At 42.1% G+C, this 26,063-nt stretch overlaps 1 protein-coding gene across 2 annotated transcripts in view; it reads left to right on the top strand.

The window, feature by feature from the left end:
• The window catches only part of CRIM1 (cysteine rich transmembrane BMP regulator 1), a 188,765-nt gene that overhangs the window by 78,752 nt on the left and 83,950 nt on the right, over positions 1-26,063 (top strand). For both annotated transcript variants that reach the window (XM_069495226.1, XM_069495227.1), the window contains exons 3-4: positions 5,313-5,555; positions 6,636-6,756. In XM_069495226.1, coding sequence (XP_069351327.1) covers positions 5,313-5,555; positions 6,636-6,756 — 364 coding nt within the window. The remainder of the gene's footprint in view (positions 1-5,312; positions 5,556-6,635; positions 6,757-26,063) is intronic.

Genomic DNA, 26,063 nt, shown 5'->3' with positions numbered 1-26,063 from the left:
GCTAAGAGTCACATAGGTTAAAATAACTAGGATTGGTAGAAACTTTACATTATTATTATAAAATTACTTTATACTAAATGAGCTTGTCAATATTTTAAGCACTAACCTCTTAAAGGAAGATTGTTAATATTAAAAAACCAGCTTATTTTCCCTTAATTACTTCTGTTGCAAGTGATGTTGTCACTTTAGTCTTTATATAGCTGGGGCAGGTTTTATTTATTTTTTTTAATGCCAGTTGCAATGTTGTCAGCACAATCAGACTTAAAAGCTTGTTAGTTAAGTATTATATATAGATTTGTTAGACACCATAGGGAAGGAGTCAGGAGAGACTTCTTTTCAAATAGACAAAATTAAAAATTCAAAAGTAATACGAGAAAGCTCTTCTAATTGTTAGAGAATCCACAGTGTGGCTATAGTTTTCTCCTTATTTTCTCCATAGAAGAAAGATGGAAAAGAGACATAGATAAATAAATGAAATCTACTGGGAGAATTTGTTTAGAATAGAAAAAGGCTGAGAAAGAAGGTATCAGAAAAACAATTCCTGTTGCTATGGTAACCATATTGAGTTTAAGTGACAAGTAGATGAGTGGTTGGGGGAGGGGAAGATGCTGGTGAGGGTTCCAGGTTATCTGTGGAAAACTGAATAGAGTGTTGAAAGAAGAGAAAGATAAATCTAAGAGTGTTAACAATTATAAAATAAGAAAGACATTTTAGAAATCTGAATTCTTTGAAAGCATAATTTTACAACTTGCCAAGTCAGTATAATAGGCTTGAATCTTAAGCTTGCTAGTCATGAAGTTAACAATACAGCTTTGAAAAATTAAAGTAAAAACTGTTAGAAATACAAAGTTACTGGCTCGTAGTGTAAGATTTTTACAGATCCCTCTTGGAAATCAGATCAAAAATGAAAGTTATAAGGTGATCTGAATGTCTTAAGTAAGAGGCTTGATGTAGTAGATATGCAAGTTTGTACATAATAAACAGAGGATACATGTTCTTTTCAAATACCCATCTATTTTAAATTGGCCATAAGGCCACACACATGTGCCAGTAAACAAAAACAGGAAAAACTCAAGGTTAACAAAAGTAGAAAATTGTACAGTCTACATTCTCTGGCAGCAACAAGTCAGTGGAACTATAAATTAAAATCAAAAGGAAATCCTCCCGAAATCTACATATGCAGAAATTTAATACCTCTCTTCTAAAACAGTCTTTAAAGAGGAAATCAAAGTTGAAATATAGACTTATGTAAAAGTAAGCCACATTGAGAGTGGTACATATCAAAAATTAGAATATAACCAAAGTGATATTTGACTAAAGTATTAAAGTCATAATTAAAATTATTTATATTTCTAAGAAAACAAAGGAAGAATAGAAGTGAACTAAGCATTAATCTTAAAACACTAGAGGAAAACTAACAAAATCATTCTAAAGACAAGGAAGAGATTCAAAAACTTAAAAGAACTCATGAACACATAAACTACAAAAAAAGAAAGATTGGTCAATAAAGTCTGAAATGAATTTGAAAATCTAGGTGAATTATTTACTTTTCACTAAAATATAAGTTAGTAAAGATTCTAAAAAAGGTAGGACACCTGAATAATCTAATAACCAAAGGAAAAAATCTTTTTCCCCCTTTAAAAAAAATTCCAAGTTCATATAGTTTCACAGGAGGGTTGTATGAAAACATCAAAGAATAGATAATTCCTGTGTTATTTCAGTGATTTTCCAGCAGAGAAAGAGTATGCTAACCAGCTCATTGAAAGAGTTAGTATAACTCTGAAACTAAGATTGGAAAAGGCCAGCACAATAAATAAGCAAGCGAGCATAGGGAGAACTAAAGACTAATACTACTCAAGTTTATAAATTTAAAAGTGTTTAAATGTTAGCAAGTCAAATCCAACAGGATCTTTTTAAAAAAAGAGTTTATTCTCAGAACGCAAGGATGGTTTAAAATCTTAACTGATTATATTAATAAAGAGAAAGCCAGTATGATCATCTTGAGAAAAGTTGAAAAAGCATTTAATAAGATTTAACCTTCATTTTTAACATTCTTAGATCCCTGCAAACTCTGAAACTCAGATCTACTTATGGATCAGACTGTGTCTCTGGTAGCCTACCCTATCCTTAAGACATAAGTCTCTTTAGGGTTGGCGTGCAAAACACATGTCAAGAGGTGACACTGTTGGGACTATCAAAAAGAAAGTGAAATAACTAGCAAGATGTAGTTTTTTGGGTTTTATTGGAAACATGTTTAATTGAAGCACATGCTTGAAAATTCTGATTATACATAATGAATATTTTGTAGAATAAGAATGTAATAAGATGTGATACAAAATAAGTTAATTACAGCAAACTAACAAGAGTAGCAATTAATTGTTATTTGCAATTAAAGTCACAGAGCTTTTCTTAATTATAAAACAGTGTGTTTGCCAAATAAGCAGTCTCCTGAAAGTACTTTACAAACTCCAGCGTAATTCCCATACAGTCAAGATTCACCTTCTTTTCCTCAGCTCTTTGATTTATTCCACCCCACACTGATGGGGAGCTGAGAATGGAATTCTTCATAACTTAATCATGTTCTCTTCTCACAGTAGTTCCTTGGGGTTGTAATAGGAAGGTAGGGTAGATGGATCCTCTAAACTAGAGGTAGTGCCTGTTTGACCCAGGCGCACGTGGAATGTAGGTTCTGTAGGTGCAGTGAGACAAGGCTGGCTAAGCAGGAGCCGAGATCCCGCTAAGCAGGATAGTTTTAACAGAAACCACAGCTCTGATCAGGGAAGAGGCTGAGGCCCGAGAAATCAATTAAGGGCAAACGAAGGGTAAGGGCAAGATTGAACACAAACAGCGCCAGTGATTCCTGGGACAGGAGGCGTGTTATTACAGGAGAGCGTAGCCGGAACCAGATGGACCAGGTTCAAACCCTCACATCACCATTTACATGCCATGTGATCTTGCGCAAATAACTTGACCTGTGTTAACCAAAGTTTCATCATATATAAAATGGAGCAAATAATAACTCACCTGGGGTTATTGTGACATTAGCACATGGCGTATGTGTTAATGAAATCTGCTCTCAGAACCAAGGCTGTTTAACTTTCCACTCTGCTTTAAGCTGTGTATTGAATATTGGCATGTTGATGGTGGCCAGAAGGGAGGGCAAAGGCCTGCAGTTAAATGTTGCCTCTGATTGAGGCACAGGTGCAGTGAAGTAGCATTCCATCCAACAGCAAATTAGAGGACATTCGCAAGTTAATCCTCATGAACTAACCACCTCATCTCATCTCCGTCTCTAACACACCCTCTACCCAGCTGTGGTAAATGGTACATGTGTCTGGCTTCCTACATATTCTTTCTTTCCAAATGCCTTTCCAGCCTCCTCCCACATTTCCTCTGTCCCCAGATATCCTGTGCCTTCCTATGCTGCCCAGGCCCCCAAACTTCTATTATTCCAAGGAGGGGACTGTTTTTCTGAATTCATTCCCTTTCTCCTCCTACATAATCAAAGCTGTAACTTACAGGAAGGCCACACAGTCTTTAAAATGGCCTGAGGGGCTCTGAGTGATCAGGTGCTGCTGTTCCTGTCCTCCCCTCATCTCCTGTTCCGCTGCTGTTCATCCTGCTCCTGCCGCACTGGCCCCCTTACTCTTCCCAGACCCATGGGCATGTGTTGGCTGTTCGCCCTGCTGGATGCTCCTCTCCCAGCTGTCTCCACAGCTCGCCCCTCTCGCCTTCCAGTCTTTGTTCAACCATCAGCCTCTCCGTCATGCCCATTCTGACCACTCCGTACGTAACTGCCCTCCTCCTTCCATGTACTCCGCTTCCCCCATAGCGCTCATCATCCTTTACTCTGCTATGTAACTTGCTTATTTCTGATGCTAATTGTTTATTTTCCTTCACCCTCCACTACCATATAAACTAATGAGGACAGGGATCCATGTTCTCTTTACTGACGGATCCCAAGCTACTGGAACAGCAGGGGCTCTGTACATACGTTTGAATGAATTTGCTAGAACTGTGAGGAGGAGGGATCTCCTATACTATGTCTTAATTAGGCAAGAAATAGTTAGACAAATAAGATGGAAGAGCGATCAAGGTCGAAAGTGGCTGGAGGAACAGGTGTGGTTTTGGAAAGAGATCTACTTTTGTGATAGCAAGATCTGAGTGCACTGGAAGTGAGGGCCCCGGATTCTTGCTTTAATTTTACTACTGACCTTGGCAGGTCACTTGATTCTTGGGCCTGAGGCTCTTTATCTACAAAATGAGGAAACTAAACTAGGTGACCTCTTGGGTCCACCCTACTATGCGATTCTGTGTTTGGGTTTTACTTTAGGAAAGACATTTACTTATGGAAATGTACCCCAGTATTGCATGGCTTCATTTTCACTCAGTGTTTCCTGAACTCCCCACCTCCCGCCAAAGGTCATGGGCTGTGATGATAAACTTTTGGTTCATATCAGTTTTTTTTGCAAGAACCTTATGTTGGTGTAGGTCTCTTAAAAACTTAAACGAAGAAACCGAGCGGTGGGTTGGGATGCTGGAAGCTAGGACTTTGCTACCCAATCCTAAAATCTTTGGGTAATACCCACCTTGCTTTATTTTTCTCATCTCTAAAATTGGGGTATAGCCAATAGGTCAGCAGATAATGCCGGAGAAAGGGGAACAGGTGCATTTGATGGATCTCTGTTAGAGCTAGAAACACACCGGGTGTCCTTTAGGGAAATTACATGAGAATTTGGCTCGTTATCCATCTTGCTAAGCTGCCACATCATAGAATCATATAATCTTAATAAGTTTATCTCAGGGAAACCCAGAGTTTGGAGGTAGAGTTCTTCCATGTAGATTATCTTGTACATTGTCTCCAGTCCCTGAAGTAGCTATGGTTTATTTGTGGGTCTCTAATTTGGTGTTTAAATATACACTGTTTTCAAAGAGCTGCCCTTAAAACTCCTTTGAATTCAAAGATCTTTCAGTTAGTCACCAACTATGTCCAGTTTTCAGATTCTCTGTTTCACAGACACATGTCCCCCTTGCCTTTCTTCACTCTGGCCATTGCACTAGACGTTGATTGCTCAGCACAAGTGAGCAGGAAGACTGAGAAGAAGGGAACTTCAGGCTCATGTTTGGTGTGATAGGCAGATCTTGGGTGAGATTTTCCTTGTTGGCTCAGCCAGGTCTGAGGTTTTCACCAGGTTTCTTCTCCTCTATCCTTCTCTTTGGTTAGTAAATAGATCATCGGGACTGTCTGTGCTTCTGACAAAAGTGCCCCACACTGCCCTGGGCAGAAGCTAAATTCTTTCTCTCCCATTTAGAAGAGAAGCCAGATTGCTCCAAGGCCCGCTGTGAAGTCCAGTTCTCTCCACGTTGTCCTGAAGATTCCGTTCTGATCGAGGGCTATGCTCCTCCCGGGGAATGCTGCCCTTTACCCAGCCGCTGCGTGTGCGACCCCGCCGGCTGTCTGCGCAAAGTCTGCCAGCCAGGATACCTGAACATACTAGTGTCAAAAGCCTCAGGGAAGCCGGGGGAGTGCTGTGACCTGTATGAGTGCAAACCAGGTATGCACGAGCCCGTCTCAGCAGCCCAGCTCCTTTGCATCAGAGGGTGGCAGATCCCTCCTCAGCCCCTGGCCTCTCCTTGCACACGAAGATGGGTGTTCTCACCAGTGCACTCACCTGAGTCTGCCACTTTGGGCTCCTGGCCTGACTTCTGGCCTTCTAGTCAGAAAACCAGAGTGATCCACTGGCACATAAGCACCTTCAGAGAGTCTTTTTTTTTTTTTTTTTTTTTTTCCTCTTTTCTTCCTTTTTTTTCCCCCTTCAAAGTATGCTTGATGGGGAAGGTGGGGTTAAAAGCGAAGGTACTGTGGCTACCTGCTCCATTTCCCCAGTGAAGGTCACGGCCCCCATTTGCAGATATATCTGCCACTCTAAAGTATTACATTTAAAAACAATCATCATACATAAAACAGAAAGTTATTTTCAGGTAAATACATGCATCAAAATGCCAGAAGTTTTCTAATGCAATATTCAGCCTCAGTATTTCTCCCTGCCGGTTCCCCGCATCCATCCCCTGACTTCATAGCATGTGCTAAGCCACCTTTGACTGTTTACTCACCTCCTTTGCCAGCATTTGATTTGTTGTCGTGTCCCAGATGTTTCTCGCTTTACATTATTTCTAACATCTTTGCTCTCGTGGCAGCATTTCTAATGTGGTCTGTGATCACGTCTGGATCGTAGCGATTTCCTCTTTGCAAGTTTCTGATCATTGGTCAGTTGGTTTTTTTGTTCGGGGGCTTTTTTCCTGCTAGGTAAATGCTTCAAGCAAAGCAATCTCTTGTTCTATCAGAAACACTTGTGGCAGGCTGTCACCAGCCGTGTAACCACTGTTGGTTTAACTCTCTTTCTGTCTTCATCTCAACTCTTACATGTCTCGTTCCCACCTTTTTACTAACACAGAAAATCTGGGGCATGTTGCAGTTCCATAACGTTGACTCAAATAAAAATGCCAGCACTAGGACGGGGTTTCTGGGAAGCAAGGAAAGTTTGGAAATTTGTCAAGAGCCAGTGTTTCATTTGGGGACTCAAAGTGTGAGTAAATGTAACACTAAGTGGTGCCTCTCTGTTTGCCTCTTCTAGTTTTCAGCGTGGACTGTAGCACTGTGGAATGCCCCTCTGTTCAGCAGGCCGTGTGCCCCCTGGATAGCTACGAAACCCAAGTCAGACTCACAGCGGATGGTTGCTGTACTCTGCCCACAAGGTTGGTTTGTCATTAGTTTGTCAAGTTGTCTCCTTTATCTTGTACGTTAGCATCATCTAAGGGTACAGTTTCGAGCATGCAGTTTGTTTTCCCATGGGAAACCTAATACTTCCCTGTTTCTCTGGAGAAATCACTGAACCGTTACTATTACTTGGTATTTACATATATCTTTCCTCAGATCAAAGCCAGGTGTCATCAGGTTAAGTCATTAATCCTTATGGATTCTTCCTGTATGGGTGCTTGTGCACTTTGAAGGGCTGGGAACTGTACAGGACAATAAGCCCCTCTGCGTGTAGGGAGGGAGGCAGGCAGGGAGGTATCTATCAATAGCAGGCATGTCATTTGATCCTCTGCAGTGAATCTTGTAGCTGCTTAAACAGTGTGTTCAATGCGATGAAATGTTGCATGCTTCATAGAACTACTCCCCGGGGACTCTTGACATTTGGAATCACACATCTACCCAGACTCATTTCTCACTGAGGCCGAGAGGACTCTAAATTCTTATAATGCTCTCTGGAGCAACAAACACATCTCTCTTTGGCTTGATGGGGGGCAAAAAGCTGCTGTCATTTTAGTCCTAGTAGCAGGGCATTCACTCTCCCGTACAGAACTAGGCTTTCTCCAGAACATGAGGATCTCTGGGTCCTGTCCTTGAGAGTCTACAAAGCACCACCATACAGCTGGCCCTTCCTGCTTCGCTTTGGGGAAGGCTGTGCTTGGAGACTTGGGGTTCACAGTCTGGTTGTCCCCCACACCCACCCCCGATGATACTCGCCCTTCTCCTCTGCCCTGACCTCCCCTCCTTCTTCCATAGGCCACTAAATCATCTTTATGATTCAGTCATCTTGTTTCTTTCAACTTTTGTTCTACGATTAATATGAAGAGTTTAAACTGTGCCTTATTTAACTCCATTTCTAACCTCCTCCCTGTCAGTCCTGGTGTCAGGCACTTGGCATCTAGGTTTGTGGCATGGGTAGCTGTGGTTACACAAATGGTTTGATGAGCTAGGAATATATGTGGTCCACAGTTGAGGTAAGTATCAGTTCTTTGTCCATAATTGAAGTAGACGTCCTGAGTTTGTTCTGATAATTACTTTTTTCTTCTTTCTCCTGATAAAATACGTTAGATCTTTGGCATCTCTTAGCCTTTGTTCTGTTAGCAACCTAGGACTCTCTCAGATATATCCTTTATACTGCATCATAAAACAGATACAAAGGTTTTTATGAAGGTAACATACTAACAGTGGTGCAGCAACCTTCTTATGACATTAGAATGTGATAATTTATGTGAAGATGCTTGGAAAGGGGTGAGATCTTGTGCAAACATAAGGTATTACTAATCGGTACAGAAGATAAATAGAGCATCACTAACAGCACCAGATGTCCCTTCAAGGTCTGCATGAAAAGGAAGGTGGTACATTGTATTAGAGACCCTAATTTATCAAAACAAAGCCAGTTGTTAACGAACAAGTCCTTTAGTGAGGAAAAGGGACACTTCTCAATTCACTATTAGGAATGTAATATATTAATAGCACCAGCTGCACGTAGGAAGCACAGTAGGCTATATTTGCAGTCTCTCTAGGGGTCAAAATGGGTAGATGCTACAGAAAGACATATTTAGTCTCAGTTTAAGAAAAAAAAAACTTTCTCACGACTAGTGATGCTCAGTAATGAATTGGGCTTCTTCCTGGGGCGGACTGGCTCCCGGGAGCTAGAGAGATTTCTTTCCGTCTGGATGGCCACCTGCCAGGAATGCTTAGAAGAAATGTTAGATTGGAAAGGAGGTTGAACTAGGTGCTCTCCATCCATCCTCAAGCTCCTGTGAGTCTGGTAAAGGTAAACCCTGGGATGGTTATTACTATATTGATGTAACTTTGACTTTGGCATCTGAAACTGTAGAATGGTCAGAGTTAAATAAGCCTCTAATGAAGAAATTGAAAACATGGAGAAGGAAGTCATTGACAATCCCACTGTAAATTATTTGCAGAGAGGGGATAGGTCCTCACAGCTCTTTGGTTTCCCATGTTTCAGAGTCAGTGAGCCATACTTGTCCCCCGCCCCTTCTCTTGTCCCCCACCCTGCGGCTTTGGTTCCCCCGCTCAAAGCCCCTCCCCAGTTCACTTACGCTCTGGGCCTTTGCGGCTTCCTGGGTTGCCTTCCCCTTCTCCATCCACCTGGGCAGCTTCCACCCCTCTTTTGGGACTACGTTTCCTTCTCTTTGAAGTGTTGTCAGTCTTCAGCCCTTAAAGATGATTAAGATGTCCCTCTCTGCTCCTTTGTAATCCATCTTCCATGTATCTCTTTTATCATAGCACTTTTTGTAATCAGTGAAGTCATTTTTTTTTTTTTAGTCAGTCTCTTCTGTTTGATTCTCAAGAAAAGACAATATTTTGTAGCTTCTAGTACCTACATATAATAGATCAACCTACATTTACTATTGAATGAATAAATGAATGAACAGGTCCACTCTCAGTCAAAATGATTTCTATGTTGAAGAAGCGAAACAGAATGAATATTTTTAGTTTCTTATCTTCCTGTCATTGGGTGGTAATACTACTCCTCATCTCACTCTCTCAAGCCCTTGTACATTTCCCCCAGGCCCCGTCTTTACAGCCCAGCACTCCTCGATACCATAGAAACCCCCCATCCCAAACACCGCACTCATCTCTCACAGCGTGACATGCCTTTATCTCTCCATTCCACCTTTTCTAATACTGCTCGTACTATAGGACTCCAGTTAAATTCTGGTCTATCCATGAGGTCTTTGTGCTTCAACCAACACCTGTCCCACCCCCTGTGAACTCCCAACATACTCTTTTCGATGCTGTCAATTAATCATATACTTCTATGCATTGTTATTTAACTGTTAGGTGTCTAAAGTCTTGTCTCATCAACTAAAGGATGCTCTCAGAGGTCAGGAATTGTGTTGTCTTTTCTTTCCTCTGTGTATACATTAGTACCAAATCAGTTGGTAAAGGCAGAGTATGCTCAGGCTGTGGCTTAACCCTATTCAGCCTAGTTTAGCATATTAAGTGGGTTCCTACTTATTAAGGAAGATGATAGGTCATACATTGATAAGAGAATAAAAATCCAATCAGGTGAAAGTGGAAATAAAAAGAAGAAAGCCTAATATGTAGTAACAGTGGTAGCATTTTAAGAGAAGAAAACTGCATAACTTCATTTTTTTGTATGAACCATGTCACATGTTCTCTCTTTAAGAGATGATTTTTAGGCATAAAGAAGAGCATTATAGAATATATGAAATCCCATTATGATTATTTGACTTCTACCAGCATATTTGTAAAAAGCATTATTAAGAACTTCTAGCCATTTGAGAGCAAAGCTAATTATGTGGAGAATTCAGGGAGAAAAGCCCTTTATGTGTAGGACAGAATAAGGTAAAATATCTGAAACGTTAGCTGTAAAGATTTACCTTCTGTGAAAGTAACAACCCTCTCTTTTAGAAGGATTTATTATCCTTTCATAGACTAGAAAAGGAGTTTGTGGACTTTACCCTGCTTATCTTAAAGAACACATTCCTCTCTCCTTCAGTCCTATCCAAATGGAATTGCCATTCCCAGTGAGAACGTTTCACCCATTCAGGCCCCTAAATGCCCTATTTCTGTGTGAGCTCAATTTGTGAGTTCTCTCTTGAACTGCATATTTTCAGTTCATTCATTCATCCATCAAGCATGAATTGAGTTCTTGCAAGTGACAGCCACTACTCCAGATGTTCTTATCTTGCGTGGATATTTCTTTCTACTTCTATCCCTGACAATTCCTGGTTTTCCCACCTACCTCTGGCCCTCGTAAGAATAGATTATCCTCCTTTCCTTGCTGCACCTCTGCCCTTTCTTAATGGCCCATTCTGCATTTTCTGCTCTTTTGTGTCTATTCTCTTGAACTTCGTCTTGTTTAGACATCATTCTTATATGTGATATAATTAACTTTTAAGCCATTATTAATTTTTTCTTCTCTCAACTCGGCTTAGATTTCCAGGCATCCTGCCATTTCATTTTATCCTTTTCTCTTCTTTTGGTGCCAGGACATGATGTGAGCTATACAGCAGCTCATCGTACCTTTCAGGAGAGGGTGGAAAGGGATGAGAATTAGTGGCTCTGAGCCTTATACTGGGCCTAAACACTGCACAGTGACAAAAAAGGAAAATTGGGACTATCCATGGGGTTCGTGACACCTTGTGGTCTTTGGGAGTCCCTTTGTGGGTGTCTGCCTGCATGTGCATGTACAAATGCCATCGTGCATAAGGAAATTTACAACAGAGAAATTTATAAGACAGATACATTAATGCAAATGATGCCTCTGCAGGGAAGGAAAAACAAAAAAGTCTTTAAGTGACTTGTAGGTACCAATAACAGTCACAGCTTAAATATTTAATATGCCTTGCTGTTTACAAAGCATTTTCACTTTTGTTGTTATTTTGTCATCATTCCAGGAGGAATTTATAGATGTGAAAATGGAGGTTGAGAGAGTAGGTGACTCACACAAAATCAAAAATGCTCCTTGGTACAAGGGACAGAGCAGGTCCAAGTCTTCAACCCAGGTTCTTTGATTGTATTGGAGAACTTAATTAATCATGAGCCAATTAATTGGAGAACCAATTAACCCTGAGCTCTTTCCACCAGAGTCTTTTTGATAACAAAGTTTTATTGTTGTTTTTAAGTCCAAGAAATAATGAATAAGAATTTATATCTCACCAACATACTTATTTATATCAGCATAGTATACATTAACAAAATACACATTTCAGTTATTCATTGCTGTGTAACAAGCCACCCCAAGAGTAGGAGCTGGAAACAACAAAGATTTGTTATTTCTCATGATTCCTTGAGTTGACTCAGTGGTTCTTCTGCAGGCAGCCGGCAGGTCTTCTGGGACTGGATGTCCCTCGTGTGTCTGGAAACTCAGCTGGGGTGGCTGGAGGGACCTCTCTCCCCATATGGCCTTTCATCCTGGCCTTTTTCAGATGATGGTAGAAGTGGGAGACGTGGCAGCAGCAAAGCCTTTGGAGACGAAGACTTGGAAGTCACACGTCACTTCTGCCACATTCTGTGGTTCAAAGCTAGTCATGGGATGAGCCCTTATTCAAAGGGTGGGGGAAAGTAGGTTCCACCTCTTGATGGGAGAATCTGCAAAGAATTTGTGGCCATTTGTAATCTACCACAGTCTGCATTTAACTAAAATAGGTGTTCTTTAGATTCCTTAGATTCTTTAGATCTCATTTTCTGATTGCAGAAAGTTGGTGGAGATACAGATATGTGACCCTTTTCCAGAGACTAATGTCCTTCAGGCCACGGGGCTCCAGCTCTTCGGGTGTAATGCAGGCAGCCCTGTAGCTGAGGTCCCTGTCCCCTCAGCAGCTGCCTTTCTGCTTCCTTCTTCACTTGCCAGTTGTCAGTCCACACGTGACTGAAGAGGCTCTGAGCACCACCCCGGCTTTCAGCATCACTTAGCTGACCATTTTTCACCCCTCTCCTTAAGAAGTGTTGTGACTCCCCAGGTAAACTAGGTTTTCTGTCACCACACAACAGGGAATGCTATTTTGAGATAACCAGAAGATGTGCCTGGTGAAACCAGGTGAATTTTAAAACAAAACTTTCAAAGATGTTGCAGAGAAATGCTCCTCTGGAGTGGTTGATCTTGTTTGAGAGAAGTGGATCCACCAGGTGTGGCTGGAGGGTAGATCCAGCCTGGGCTGTACATCTGAGAGTCCATTTCTTTCCTGTGCCCACGAGCCTAGGCCTCAGCCCAACTGGGCTACTTGTCAAAAAGATTGCTCCTAGATCCCAATTTTTTTCTCTGTACTCCTTACTTTTTGCCTGTCTCCAATGCATGGGCCTAATTTTACAGTCTTCACGTTGCCTCTGTAATTTTTCACCAATGTTTCAGATACAGGCTTACAAGGTAGACGTTAACTAGTTAAAAATCCAGACAGTAATGTCTATACCTTATTTACTTTCACTATAAATGGAATGAGGTTTTTAAATACCCTATGACTTTGGATCTGTTAAGTAATTTTTTATATTTGTATTAAAATCAATGAACTTACTGTGTTATTGACAATCTCCCATTCTAAATTTATTTTAATGCTATTTGTCCCAGACTTTTTGTTCTAAAACGTTGCTATCAATTTTTTGTCTATAAATATGCCTTTCTTAAAAGTTATTGAGAAAAGTCCAATCCAGTTCTTTTGACATAGAAATAAGTTAAGTCATTGTTTATAGTGTTCAGAAACTTAAAATAGAGTTTCTTCTGGGTTTTGTGCTCTGTGGAGAGCCAGATTCCCAAGCTCCCTCCTGGCTCCTGCCTATCTTTGACCAAAGGGCTTGTTTCTGTTCCAGAACCTATATCCGGAACATTTGTATCTCTTGCTTTCTGAGATACTATACATAAGTTCTGTTTTGTTTTTAAATTAAGATTTAGAAGTTTTTTTTTTTTTTCAACTTTTTTTCTTGGCTCCAAAGTAATTAAAAATTTTAGATTATCTGTTAGCTAAACTGTTGGCTAATATGTGATTTTTGTTTTCACCCGAAAGTTTAATAGAATATATTGAACACATGAGATTTTAAGCGCTAGAAATGCTGACAAGCCTGAATCATAGAGCTTAACCCAGGAGGCAGCTGTCTTGCTCTTCTGTTTCATAGATGAAGCACTGTGGAGCTGAGAGGGTCCTGCCCAGTGAGCAGCAGCAGAGCGAGCTGTGTGAGCAGGAACCACAGAGCTGCCCTGGCCCCCTGTGGTCCTGACTTCGGGCACCACCAGCCCCTCCCCAGCCCCACCCCTCGGGAGACCTAACATTCCATGTCCTGCACTTTCCCTTGTTATTGGAGTCTGTAAGCAAATGTGTACCTGAAGTAAACCATTCAGTAGCTAAGAAACACTCCTGGACACATCACCTGGTGCTGTTCGGAAAGCTGTTCAGAGCTAGAATCCAGACCCACCTCTGCATGATTTGGGACAGGGCTCTCACGTTATCTAGGTCTGTTTTCTTATCTGAGAAGGAGGGAGGGGAAGAGGGATTAGAATTATCTCAAAAGTAACTTCTACCTCCAAATTATTTGACGTTCCTAAACCCTTTAGAAAGGAAGGAACCCAAACTGCTGGTGATAGGAGACTCCTGGGAAAGAAAGGTGAAGGAAAAGTTTAGAAAATTCCAGGACTCAGAAAATAATGGGAGAGATAGATGGTTTGTATAGTGATAGGGAAGGGAGAAAGTCCAAGGGAAGTCATAAAAGAATTGTGATTACATTTTTTTTTTTAATTTTCTTTAAAAGAAAAAACTTAGGCAATGCAAAATGAAATAAACAAACTGCTATACTAATGATTTTAACCAGGGTAATCCGGACTGGTTGGATTGTGAAAGCTGGGTAATAATCCAGTAAAACAGATTGCCAGTTTGGTCAACGGCTAGTTGAATATTGCTAATTACATTTTTTTAAAATCTGTAAATATAGTCCCTACATAGCAGGAACAAGGACTATTTGACCAAAGGCTGAATCCACAAGATAAGAATTTTCTCTATTAAACTGCTTTCTAACAGAATGTGGGTATCTCCACCTGTCAGCCTGCCTTGGTGTGTGTTAGGGGGAGGGTGATAGGTGTATGGTCCCTGGTGCCCCCACACGCCCACCTGCGTGAACTGCATCAGCCCGTGGCTGCTTGCTGGCTCCTGAACCCGTATTCGTATTTGCTTCTCCCCATCTATTGCTGCATCACTTTCCCTGAGGTCTTCCTCTCTGTCTTCCCTGTCATTCTCTCTTTATTCAGCTCTTCCATATTCATATTTTTCTGTATTTTACACTTAATTGTACACACATAGCATTATGATGGAATAGTTTTAGGTTTTCTGTTTGTAACTTTACGATTAGATCATTTCTTTCTGGATCTCTTAAAGTGAAAAAGGATCTACTAAATTAAGTGCCTTGCTTTCCTTGTTTGAGCCTCAGTTTTATTTCTCTCCTATAAGACGTTGACCTTAGGAGACAATTTCCCACTCATATCCTGTCCTGTCATACCAGCTCCCAACACTGTAACTCCAGAAAAGGAAATAAGATGAAAGGAAGAATGATAGATAGTCCCATTGTGTCTGAAAGATAGGTCCAATATACAGCCCATGACCAGAGGGAAGGTCATGATTGTCCTTCACTTTCACTATAACATCTAGAGATACTTGCACTCAGATGCTTTAATTGAAAAGCATGCTCTCAAGAAAATTCATCTTGTTGGTCCTATGTTGTATTATAACAGAATCTGAGCAGATTGCTAGCACACTGTTTCTTGTGAATAGACATAGACATTTAGAAAAGGAGTTTTCTGGAGTTGCAGAATTCACAGCCTGAAATTGACTCATACCGGATGAGGCCAGCAGAATGGAATCTTTGGCAAGTTATCCCTTCCCTTCAGAAGAACTTGAGTTAAATCAAAATTAATCTAACCGCATAGCTACAGTGAGTGAAAACAAGGTACAGATTTGAAAATGTGCAAATCTGCTAAAACAGTTAAATAATTAAATATTCATTGAGGACCTCACAGAAGACAAGAGAGCACTGGGCTTGGTGTGGAGTATGGTGATGAATAAAATATGGCTCAGGCTTAAAGGATCTCAACACCTTAGAGATACCACCAATGCCAGTTTAAAAAAGGTTCCAGACCTTTGGAAGGTTATAAGAAGGAAACACACACACACGGTAATCTGCCTTCAAGGAAAGAATCAATTAATAGACTGGCTTCTTACCAAACAATGAAAACAGGGTCTCAGAAAAAAGCTATACAATAATGTGCCAGCTTTAAATCCAAACTAAGAAATCAAGGACCTCAAAAAGTACACAGACATATAGAACAACAGATGATAGTTTTTCTTATCCCTATTGGCCTGTGGTTTCAAATCTTAAATCATGATTCCCTTCCTACTGAGAACTCACTGGATTTTCTTATTCTTCTGCTGTGTGACATCTGTCTGTTTCTGAGTGACGGACTGAGTAACACCAACAGGAGTCCTTTAGCATTCTGCTTGCTGAAGTTCTTGCCCTTGGATGGTTGAGCTTTCCCGAGTTCCTCAATCAACTCCTTATCTCTAGAGCTCTGGCCTCCAATTCTGTTGTTTAGAGCCTTTAGGGGAGGGTTTTGGGCATGGGAGGCTCACACAGGGTCAGGTACTATCACACAAAGTGCATCCACCCAACCAGACAAATATATCAAAGCCAGAAACTTGCCGAGGGCAGCTTGGAACTGTCAGGATCGTGCTCAACGCTCAGGGAGCACCTTTTTTCCTTCTTCAAGACAGTTCTTTAGATCATCAAATAATACTTGTTATAGCCCCATATGCTTTTAACATTGTATTAGGTAATGAAGTTACTTGTCTCATGCCTACCTTCTCAGGGTAACCAGTGGTAATTGTCCCTGCATATGCATTTTCAAAAGGACTTTATCAAATTAAGAACCTTGTAGTTAATTATCATGTCCATCTGTTCCAAGATACTGTCTCAAAGAAGATGGCACTTAACAGTTTTTGGTTTCTTTTTAAGATTGGTCTGATGGTAGACAAATTTCTCTAATTTGGTTTGGTTTTTTGGTTCACTTTAATTTGGATAATTTCTCCAGCTGCTTTTTGGGGATAAATAAAATTAAATTATACAATATGTAAAATATGCATTAGCATAGCACAGATCTAAATCATTCCTGACTCTTAACATGCTATCATGGTAGCATTCTCTCTGTTTGTAAACACATGCAGAATGGAAGTATATTTGAAGCTCTTCTTTCTCAACTAAGAAAAGAACATCTATTCTGTTGCCCTCTGTCACAGTAATTTTTGGCCCAAAAGAGCAAGTCAACTCATGACTAAAAAAGCCAAAGTCTATATTAAACTCTGATGTTTTTAAAACAAAATAATTGCAGGAATTCCATGCTATTATTGGACCTATCCCCAGATTGAAGAAAATATGCTTTCCTAGAAGTTAAGCCCTTGCCTATTGGAGATGAACTATCTCCCTAGTAGAGTGTTCGATTTGTCAATAATTCACTTCAGATGTGTGAGTTCTGCACTTCCTATGCTAGGGCCATGTGCCTTTTGTATTTCACCATGAATTTGACCCAGTATCTTGTCTTATTTTATATTTGTTTTCATCCTGAAAACAAACAAGACTCTCACTCGGTGGCTTATAGTTTGGTCTGAGTGGTTGTGGATGTCAGCAGACAGCATATACATGGCCCTCTGGCTCAGACTGAACTGAATTCCACGAGACTTTCAATAAAGTTTGAAAACAGAATCTACAGCATGGGTAATATTGGACCTCAGACAGCTTTCCCTACCCACCCTCATTTGTTATGCCATCATCATAACACAGGCAAACAGAAGAATAGCTCTGGACAGCTCTACAAAAATGCTTTGTGAAATTACTTACATAGCTAATAAGCAAATCTAAAATGTTAAAGCCCTCCCTCTCTGGAAATACCGGAAGCAACCCAAATTTCATGGAATATATTTTACTCTCCATTTGCACCTTTACATTGGATATAAGTGATAGGGCTCCTCTTCATCACAGTTGACACAGCTAGCAGAGGGTTCATGGTTGTAGTTGCCCTATAAACATTTAACCGCTCACTGGAACCTGGAAAATGGAGGCAGCTGGTTTCTCTTGGAATTAATCTGCTGTGAAAGTATCCCACAGACAAGTGCATTGTAAATGATTCTTTCCTGACATTGCTTTTGTTTGAAAAGGAAAGAAGTTGCATATTACGGCTCTTGTGGCAATATGATCGAGTACTTTGGTTTCCATAGCTGGGTCATGGATTCTTGAGGAGACTTATGACATTTCCCAAGATATGAGATTGTGTCCTCTTTGAGGGCAAGGACTCACCTTATAGATTTCTCTCTCATCAGTGCGTAGCACAGGCAAATAATGAATGCATTCGACTAAATTATAAAGGCAGTCTGCAGCAACAAGTGCTAGCATCAAACCCCATAGTGTTCTTGGTTTGTTCAGGGAACGAGTGTTTTGAGTGTTTATCATGTGCCAGGCGTTGGGCTAGCTGGCAGGCACAGAATGTGGTCGCTACTGTCAAGGAGCATCCAGTCTAAAGGGAAGGCAAACGTGTAAAAGTCATTGTAGTTTAAAGTGTTATGTGCTTTGAAAGAAGAAGTGTGCCAAAAACCAGAAAGTTCACAGAGCAAAGAGATACTAATTCCTATTTGGAAAACTGTCAGATTTGACTTTTGAGCTAAGTCTTTAAGAATGAGTCAGAGTTCAACAGATGGAGAAAGAGAGAAGGGCATTCTAGGCTATTGCAGTCACTGATTTTTCACCTTTTAATGTGTCTTGCAGCTTAAAACATTAGCATTTATCCCACCTATCTTTATGATTCAGGAAAAATGGAATTCACAACAATGTTGTTTTTCTCAGTTAACCACCCATTGCAAGACTACAGCACTTGTTTAAGATGTTATATGACTTTTCCGTTGCCTACAAGTGAAGATGCTTCTTAGTATGATATGGAAGGCCTCTTATTACCCAGCCCTGGCCACCTCTCTGGCCATGTCTCTTGCCAGTCCCCCCAAAATATCCCCTGGTCCTCATCTCAACACATAATATGCTTCTGGTGGGCTAAACCGTGTGTTCTAACTAAACACACTATATTCTTTCTCGCCTCTGTAAATTTAATAGGTTCTTTCCTCTACCTGGAATGCCTCCCCTCCATCCCCTCTCCACCACACTTGCTGGACACGTCGCAGTCTGTGCCTGCTCACCCCCCATCCCCACTGCAGCTGCTCCCCACATTCACACGTGCACACGTGCACAGCTTCAGCTGTTTATCTTTGTGCTTCTAGTTAGAGAAAGCATCATGGAAGAAGTGATCCTTGGGGATGAATGCAGGTGTGTTAGGCATGATGAGGGACTTCAGCATTGAAGATGTAGAACAGCGACTACCAGGAATGTGCTTTTCCCCAGCAGCCCTCTGCAGCTTGGGTATCAGCACAGAGGAAATAAGTGGGTTGAATTTGCATGTGGCGTCGTAGGGGCTGGATTTGACCCGAAGACATGTTTTCTTTGGTGTACCCTTTTTTTTTTTTTTTTTCCAATCTCTTAATTAGTTATCAACATTTAAAAAACTGGCATCCTTCACGTAAAAATCTGGCTTCACTTGAACAAATAGCAGGTATAGCAACATTGAATTTATGTTTCTGCATGCAATGTGTAGCAATTCCTTCTCGCAGATCACAAACCCTTCTGAACTATTTGCAGTCCCCCTCTACTTTTAGGATTCCTGCCTGACCCCTATAGACATTCAGGTTTGCCGTCTCTGGGTTTAAATAACTTGGGAACAGATGTAGAAGGTGTATAAGGAGGCAGAAAATTTGCAGGCATTAGGAAGATGGTGTTTCAGGTGAAACACTGTGGCTTTGGGCTGCATTTGTTGCAGAGGTGCAGTCAGGAGGAGGCACAGGCTGGGGAGAAAAGGGAAGGACCTGGGGTGTAGATTTCCCAGTGAGGTTGAAGTCTCAGCATGGTGGGTCGACTGGGGAGAACTGGAAGGATGGACCGTTGTGATCAGCAGGCAGGATGTGTGACTCTAGAGACTTCAGAGAGCTGTGGCCATACAAGTGAGTAACTGAAATCAAGGGTGGGCAGCAAGGGTCACTGGGTCCCAAAAGATCAAGTGAGGCCAGAGTGTTGAAAATGCCTTGTCCATGTGGACCGTGAAGCCTCTCAAATCATAATCATATAAAATAGCTAACAGGTGTTGAGGGCTTCTGTGTTCCAGGCAGTGTCCCAGGTGCTATTCATATATCAGTTCATTTAATCCACACAGCAATCGTATGACATATGGGTACTTTAATCCCCCCTACTTTATATATAATACAGTTGAGGCTTAGAGCGATTACATAACTTACCCAAGGTCACATAGCTCCTAAGTGGCCAGAACTTGAACCCAAGATTGCCTTATGTCAAAATGCATTCTCCAAACTCCAGACCTCTACCCGCTGAGGAGTTGGGTAGAAGATGAAGCCACATAAACAGAGAGAGGAGAGGAAATTAACAACATGTGAGTAGCCAGTGGCAAACGTGGAGAATGTTGACCTCCCTTCTGTCCCAGGTGAATCAGTGAGTTGGGGGGGAATTTGTGGTCTCACTGGAGGGTAGCTATAAGGAAATAGTGTCTTTAAGGGAAAGCCGGGTAAGTGTTAGAAACAAATTTGAGTCAGAGCAGTGCTCTGTGGGGATGTGGATTCTCTGGAGGACAAGAGACAATATAATCTCGCACTTTGCACTGATGACAAGGATGAGAGACTGGGAGTTAACTGCCCGTAGGGATCCAAGTGGGCTCATGCTTACTTACAGTCATCTCTTTCAGCACCAGCTCAGGCCCTTACTGGCTCTGGAGGTCTGAAAGGAGTGTTAGCAACCCAGGCAGTGGAGGTGTTGCTTAGGTTTTCAAGTAGACGGTTAGTCCAGACATCATCGATCTTTGTTTTCCATGTGCTCCGAGGAGGGGATTGAGTAGTCTACATCCTGTTATGTTCTAACTTGTGATTATTTATCCAACATCTCCCTAAAATAAGTTCCCTAAACCGAGGGCCAGGATCCTGTGTATCCCCAGCCCCCACCCAGCATAGTGCCTGCTTCATGTACAAGTAAATAGTTAAGAAATAATTACATGTTCATAAACAAGCGGGTTCCAAGTTCCAAGGCATCTATTTCTAATGCAGTTGGCGATCCCAGGCCCTGAAATGGAAATACCTTATGTTGCAATAGTAAAACTTACTCTCCACATCCAAGCCCAGTCCTCCTCCTTTTCCAGAGAGTGATGTGCCAATTTCCCTTCTTTCTCAATGTTCCTAACTGGCCCTCTGTGCATCTCTCACTGCCATCCCATCTTACTCTCTAAGGTCACCCTTCCAGCCATGAAAGCAGATGCCTCTGTCTTCCCCCAGACCTGCGGAAGTGAAGGCAGGGAGCCTTCCATGCCTGGGACTTGGTCAGCTCTCGATACTCGACACTGAATTGTTGAGCTGGACCGAGTGGTCCCGGATGCCTGCCAGATCCCAGCTCTAACATTTCCAGCAGCGGCACGGGTCCCGGGACTATTTTCCACTGGGTTTCTGTGCCTCTGGTTCTCCTGCTGCCAGGATCGAGTCTCTTCAGAACTGCCCCAACTCTCTTTTTCAGCCTGTCACATCAAGGTGGTAGTTTGTGGAAAGCGCCATTGCTTTCTCTTCTCCACACCTACTTACTGTGGGGCATCGTTGCAGAAGATAATTTTATAATCCTCCCAGGAACCACGTGCACTTACACCTTCCGTTTTCCCACAATTTATACCACTTCTCTTTCAACTTAGCACCTGCAGATAAGTTTCCTGGGTCACATGCTAGCCTTGTGGAGGGAGCTGTACACAGCCATCCCTTTAGAAAGCTAGGAAAAGAAGAGCTATAATGACTGTTATTATTACTCATATTAGGAAATGCAAAGGAGTATTTTACCTAATTGGCCTCAATGTATACGTTCCCTCCATGGGAGCATATCCTTTGATTCCTCCCCCCAGAAGAAAACAAAGCATGACAATAACAACAACCAAAGCAGAGTGATTTTACTAATCTCTGAGGGGAAAGTGGTGAAGAATGTGCGGTTTCTGGTTGACAGGTAGCAGCTTGCTGTAGACAGGGGAGGAACGGCTGCCAGGAGGAAGAGTGTGATCCTCAGAGCTGGGCCACGCTTGCTGTGGCTGTAGAGCACATGTTTCAGTGCTTGAGGCACGGAAATGCAAGGGGATCGTGCAGGAATAAGCTCGAGAAAGGGGAGGAAGGGTGAAGAACAGTTAGTGATATAGAGAATGGTAAATCCCTGATGCCGAGACATGAAGAAAGCTGTGAGCCTAAGGAACCTTCCATAGGGAGGATTTGCTGTTTTCCATAGGAGAGTTGGAACCTCAGGTGGGAAATCTATTTCTTTTTGGATACTTTATTTGCAGTCTTTTTTTTTTTTTTTTAACTTATAGATTCCTGGAAGAAAGTAAGAAATTTAATCAGTAGAAAGATACTGCATCAAATTTAATTAAAGTTGAAGCTACTTTTTATGGAATAGAAACTGTGTTTTATGTGTCATTATAATTTCCATTCCCGACAAGCTATTTCATTAATACACCGTGTGGAATCTTAGTCATACAAGAGCTTTGCCCTTTTAATTCCTCATTTATCCTTGTTTCCTGACTAAAAGGAGACCTCCCTCCCTCTTGTAAATAGTCGTTTTTGATTTATAGATGGTGATGTCTCCCTTTTTGAAGGGCGCCAAGCACTCGGTTCCGACGTGGAATCAATCCAGTATGGGAAGAAATATTTTCCAGAGGGCCTCACTGACTTGCTGTCCAGGATACAAGGAAAGATAAGGATCTGCTTGGGAAGACGAGGAGTCTGATGACTTGCTGCTTCTGTATTTCCTCCTTCGCAGAAGCTGCTTACTGTGGGGGAATGTCAGGAAAACATCAGTGCTGCGCTGTGTGGCACGCACCCCAAGGGCACGATTCTGGGGCATTCCTGTTCTTGCCAAAAGGGCTGTGGGCATGGGGAAGAGGACTCCTCTCCCGTGGCCTCCTCTAGCAGCCCCCTGTGGTTTACCATCCTTTAAAATTTCTGTGGTTATTCTGGCAAAACAAGCTATTAATTCTTCAACTTAGTTATGAAGGGTCTAAGACATGCTTAGTGATAAGGAGACATAAGCGTCTAGCACGTTCTTCTCTTGCATTGCTTAGTCTTCTTTAGTAGGAAAAGGAGAGGAGGAGGGGGGTGGGTCTGGGGCGTGAGATGAGTGCTGTGCCACTCGGACAGGGCACAGCAAGTGAGAAGCAGCAGAAGAGGTGGATGGGGGTAGAAATGGCAACAATAGAAGCACGAGATTTTACAGTTAGAAGTTCATTATGGTCCAGCCATCTTACTTTTATGGAGGAGAAAACCCAGCCTCCAGGAATTTAAGTGGCTTGCCTATGGTCACATTTTTCTGGCAGATGACAGTATTAGATAAGGAAATAATAAAGTTGTTCTCTTCTTCTCCCATGGTGTCTTTCACTCCTAAGCAGTGCTATTCAGGCAGGAAAGAGTCTTTGTAAATGATGGAGAGCGGGTACTAACAATCATTATCCTCATTAAAATGTTAAAACTAGTTGTACTTGTTTTTTCCCAGTGGAAAGTGCAAATTAAGCTATGGCCACCCAGACCCTGCGCATCTGGGCATGAGGTCCTGGGAAAGTGGATTCCAGATTCCCTTCAGTGGAATCTCCTGGAGAGTTTATGGTGTGGGCAGATTCCAGAGCCCCTCCCCAAACTTGCAGAAAAATAATGCTTGAGTGTGGTACCCTGGAATATAGTCTTTCTTGTCACATACTAATTTTGAAAAGCATTGCACTTATAAGCTCTCAGTCTAAAATTTATAAAAATAACATAAAAACAATGTATGCTCTAACCCCAGACTATTAGCTATGAAAAAAATGTTTATTCCTGATTATTGTTTGGATTCCTTTATCTTTATTATTATTATGATTATTATTAAGACAAGTAAGACATGCCCCCTGCACTAGAGGAATCCACAGGAGAAACAGTATGATTTTTATTTAGTATAATGAGCAGGTAAACTCCAAGAGTTAGATATCAACAGAGGAGGGAAAGTTAGTCCCAGTTGTTTTTTGACCAGAGAAGGCCTTGTAGACTGGGTGTTCTTCAGGGCTGTGAGGAATTCGCCAGGGGCAAAGGAGAGGCAGGGCACTGAGGCTGGGTGGACGCCTGAGCATGAGCTGTGTGGGGCAGTGGTGAGGGGTGGGGGTGGAGGGAGTCCAGTGCATGGCAGACCAGACCTCCCTTGTTGCTGGACAGTGAGTTGTATGGAGGAACCAGTAGAACATGGGAGCTAAAAGACAGAGACCAGACTTGGGAGCACCCTGGAAGCTATGGCCAGGAGCTAGGACTCAGACCCTCTGGCCTGCCTGGGGTTGTCTGTGTAGCCCAAGGAACAAAGGACATGAAGGGAAAGAAAAAGTGTGCACTCACTGCCGTTCAGCCCGCAGAGCCAGCCAGCCTTGGGCCTTCTAAGGAGGTGAGTGCCCTCTAGGGGTTTAGATGATGTCTGAGTGCTGTTCATCATCGTGCGCAGGCGCTCAGATGCCCCAGCTGAATCCATTACCTACTTGAGGTAAAGAAGACAGCTAAACCAGGTCCCACCTGGCTGCAGCTGTGATTACATTATGCAAAAATTTATTAATGTGGTGCCTTGATTGATCATTATCTTAATACTGAGGATAACACTAGAGGCTTGATTTTTTTTTTTTTCTCCTGGTAACTTGCAAATACAGGTTGCTTCTTGTTTGAAGTTAAAAAGCCCTTAGCCCACATATTGTATCATGCCATTTATATGAACTGTCCAGAATAGGCACGTCTATGGAGACAGAACATAAATTAGTGGTTGCCGTGGGCTGAGAGAGGGGAAGGAGGGGAGTGACTGAATGGGCGCAGGGCTTCTTTTTAAGGTGATGAAAATGTTCTGAAATTAGGTACCCGTGATGGTTGTACAACCCTGTGACTATAAAACCACTGAATTATATACTGTACTTTAAAAGGGTGAATGTTATGGTATGTGAATTATATCTCAGTAAAGCTGTTCTGTTTTTTTAAAGCCCTTAACACTTCTGCTCAAGGTGTTGTACAAATTGCTCTGCCTGGGTTGGACTTTTCAAGTTCACAGCGTAGACATCTCTGTGCTCTGCTTCTCATTTTCTTCGGTATTTTTGTTTTGTTTCTTTAATGTCATGTGCCTCTCTTCTTCATCTCTAGTTCTGTTCCATTTAAGAAATATTTACACGATGACTATACATGATAGGTACAAAGAAAGCTTATGGGAAGATGAGTACTCAGGTCACCACAAAGCAGAGTGAGAAGAGGGCTGTAAGGAAAGGGTGATGTTTGGGGGTTCAGAGAAGGAACCGTCATCTGAGGTTGGCGTACAGAGACAGCTGGGCGTGGGGCCTGGACTGGGACCATGCAGGAGCCAGCAGGGCAGGCAGTGCAGAGATGGCAGAGGAGGGGGGCTTGTTTGGAGAAAAGAGTGTGACTGTAGCGTGGGAAAATGAAGGGGAATATCAGGAGACAGAATTGGGAACAGGGGATGTGGACTTCAGAGTGCTGAATGGTAGGCTGAGAAAGTGGCACATGAAATGAGGAGTAACTGAAGATTTTTGACTATGGAAGTTCAGGAACCGAGCCTTAGGATGGATGTGGCGTGGGGTTGGGAGAGGGAGAGACTTGGGTGAGACCAGACTAGAGCTGGAAAGTGGGAAGGGGGCTGCAGAGGTGAGGGGTAGGTGGTGGCATTTCTCATGTTAGATTATTTCTTCTGCCCCTACTCCATCTGTGATCGCCTTTCCTGTGCTTGCTTCTTTTCCAGGAATTGGGGTAAAGGGCAGGAGGGAGAAGGTGGGGGGGAAGAATAAAAATGGAGAGAAAGAAGGTGGCGAGGGCAGAGTGCCTGCTGTTTGCGTGCTTCAGTTGTTCTGTAGTTGAGCACTTCCTCTTCATGACTCAGTGGAAGAGAATCTAGTCTCTTCTAGTGGAAAACACAGAGAACAGGAAACTCTATTTAATTTCGGGTCAGTTGATTAAGCTGTGTGCCTTCCCTGTTCCCATCTATAAAAGGAAAGGATACCTACCTCCACTGTACGGAAACCAGAAAGTCCGGAATAACCTTATTCATCTAAAACTACATGGGACTCACATAGTCTGTAGGTGTAACACGTTTACTGGGCAAATATGGATCTGTTACCTGACAGAGTGACTGTAGATCTATCTGTAGAAAGATAACTCATGTGAATTGTATTATATTGAACTATTTTAATATACAGAATTGCTGTTGGACCATTTCTGACTTGCAAAAATGGCAGCTCCCTAAGTTTTCAAACTAATACATAGCTGCCAGGTAAATATCTGACCTGAGCCTAGGTTTACACATAGTGTGGTTCTTTCATAAGTTGCTCCTTCATTAAGGCGTTAATTTCAGGTTCAGGGGAAGCTGTTAAAAGTCAAAAGAAGGCAGCTGATACGAAGGGCTCCCAAGGGAGAAGCAGCCAAGGGGAGCGCCAGCTTGCAAAATCAGGGAATCCAAATCCTCGAGTCTTTATTATGCAGTCATTCTAAGTTTAGAAGTAAAAATTCTGCATAAAGCATTTTCCTTTCCTGAGTGGATTAATAGGCAGTTGTGTGCAATTTCCTATCTTCTGCAACATGCCGGAGACAGCCTATAAGGGTCTCTGGGAAAA

Source organism: Eulemur rufifrons, chromosome 19, assembly GCF_041146395.1.
Source record: "Eulemur rufifrons isolate Redbay chromosome 19, OSU_ERuf_1, whole genome shotgun sequence".
Taxonomy (NCBI): domain Eukaryota; kingdom Metazoa; phylum Chordata; class Mammalia; order Primates; family Lemuridae; genus Eulemur; species Eulemur rufifrons.
Note: the sequence above shows the minus strand (reverse complement) of the source record. Positions and strands in the feature narration are given on the sequence as shown.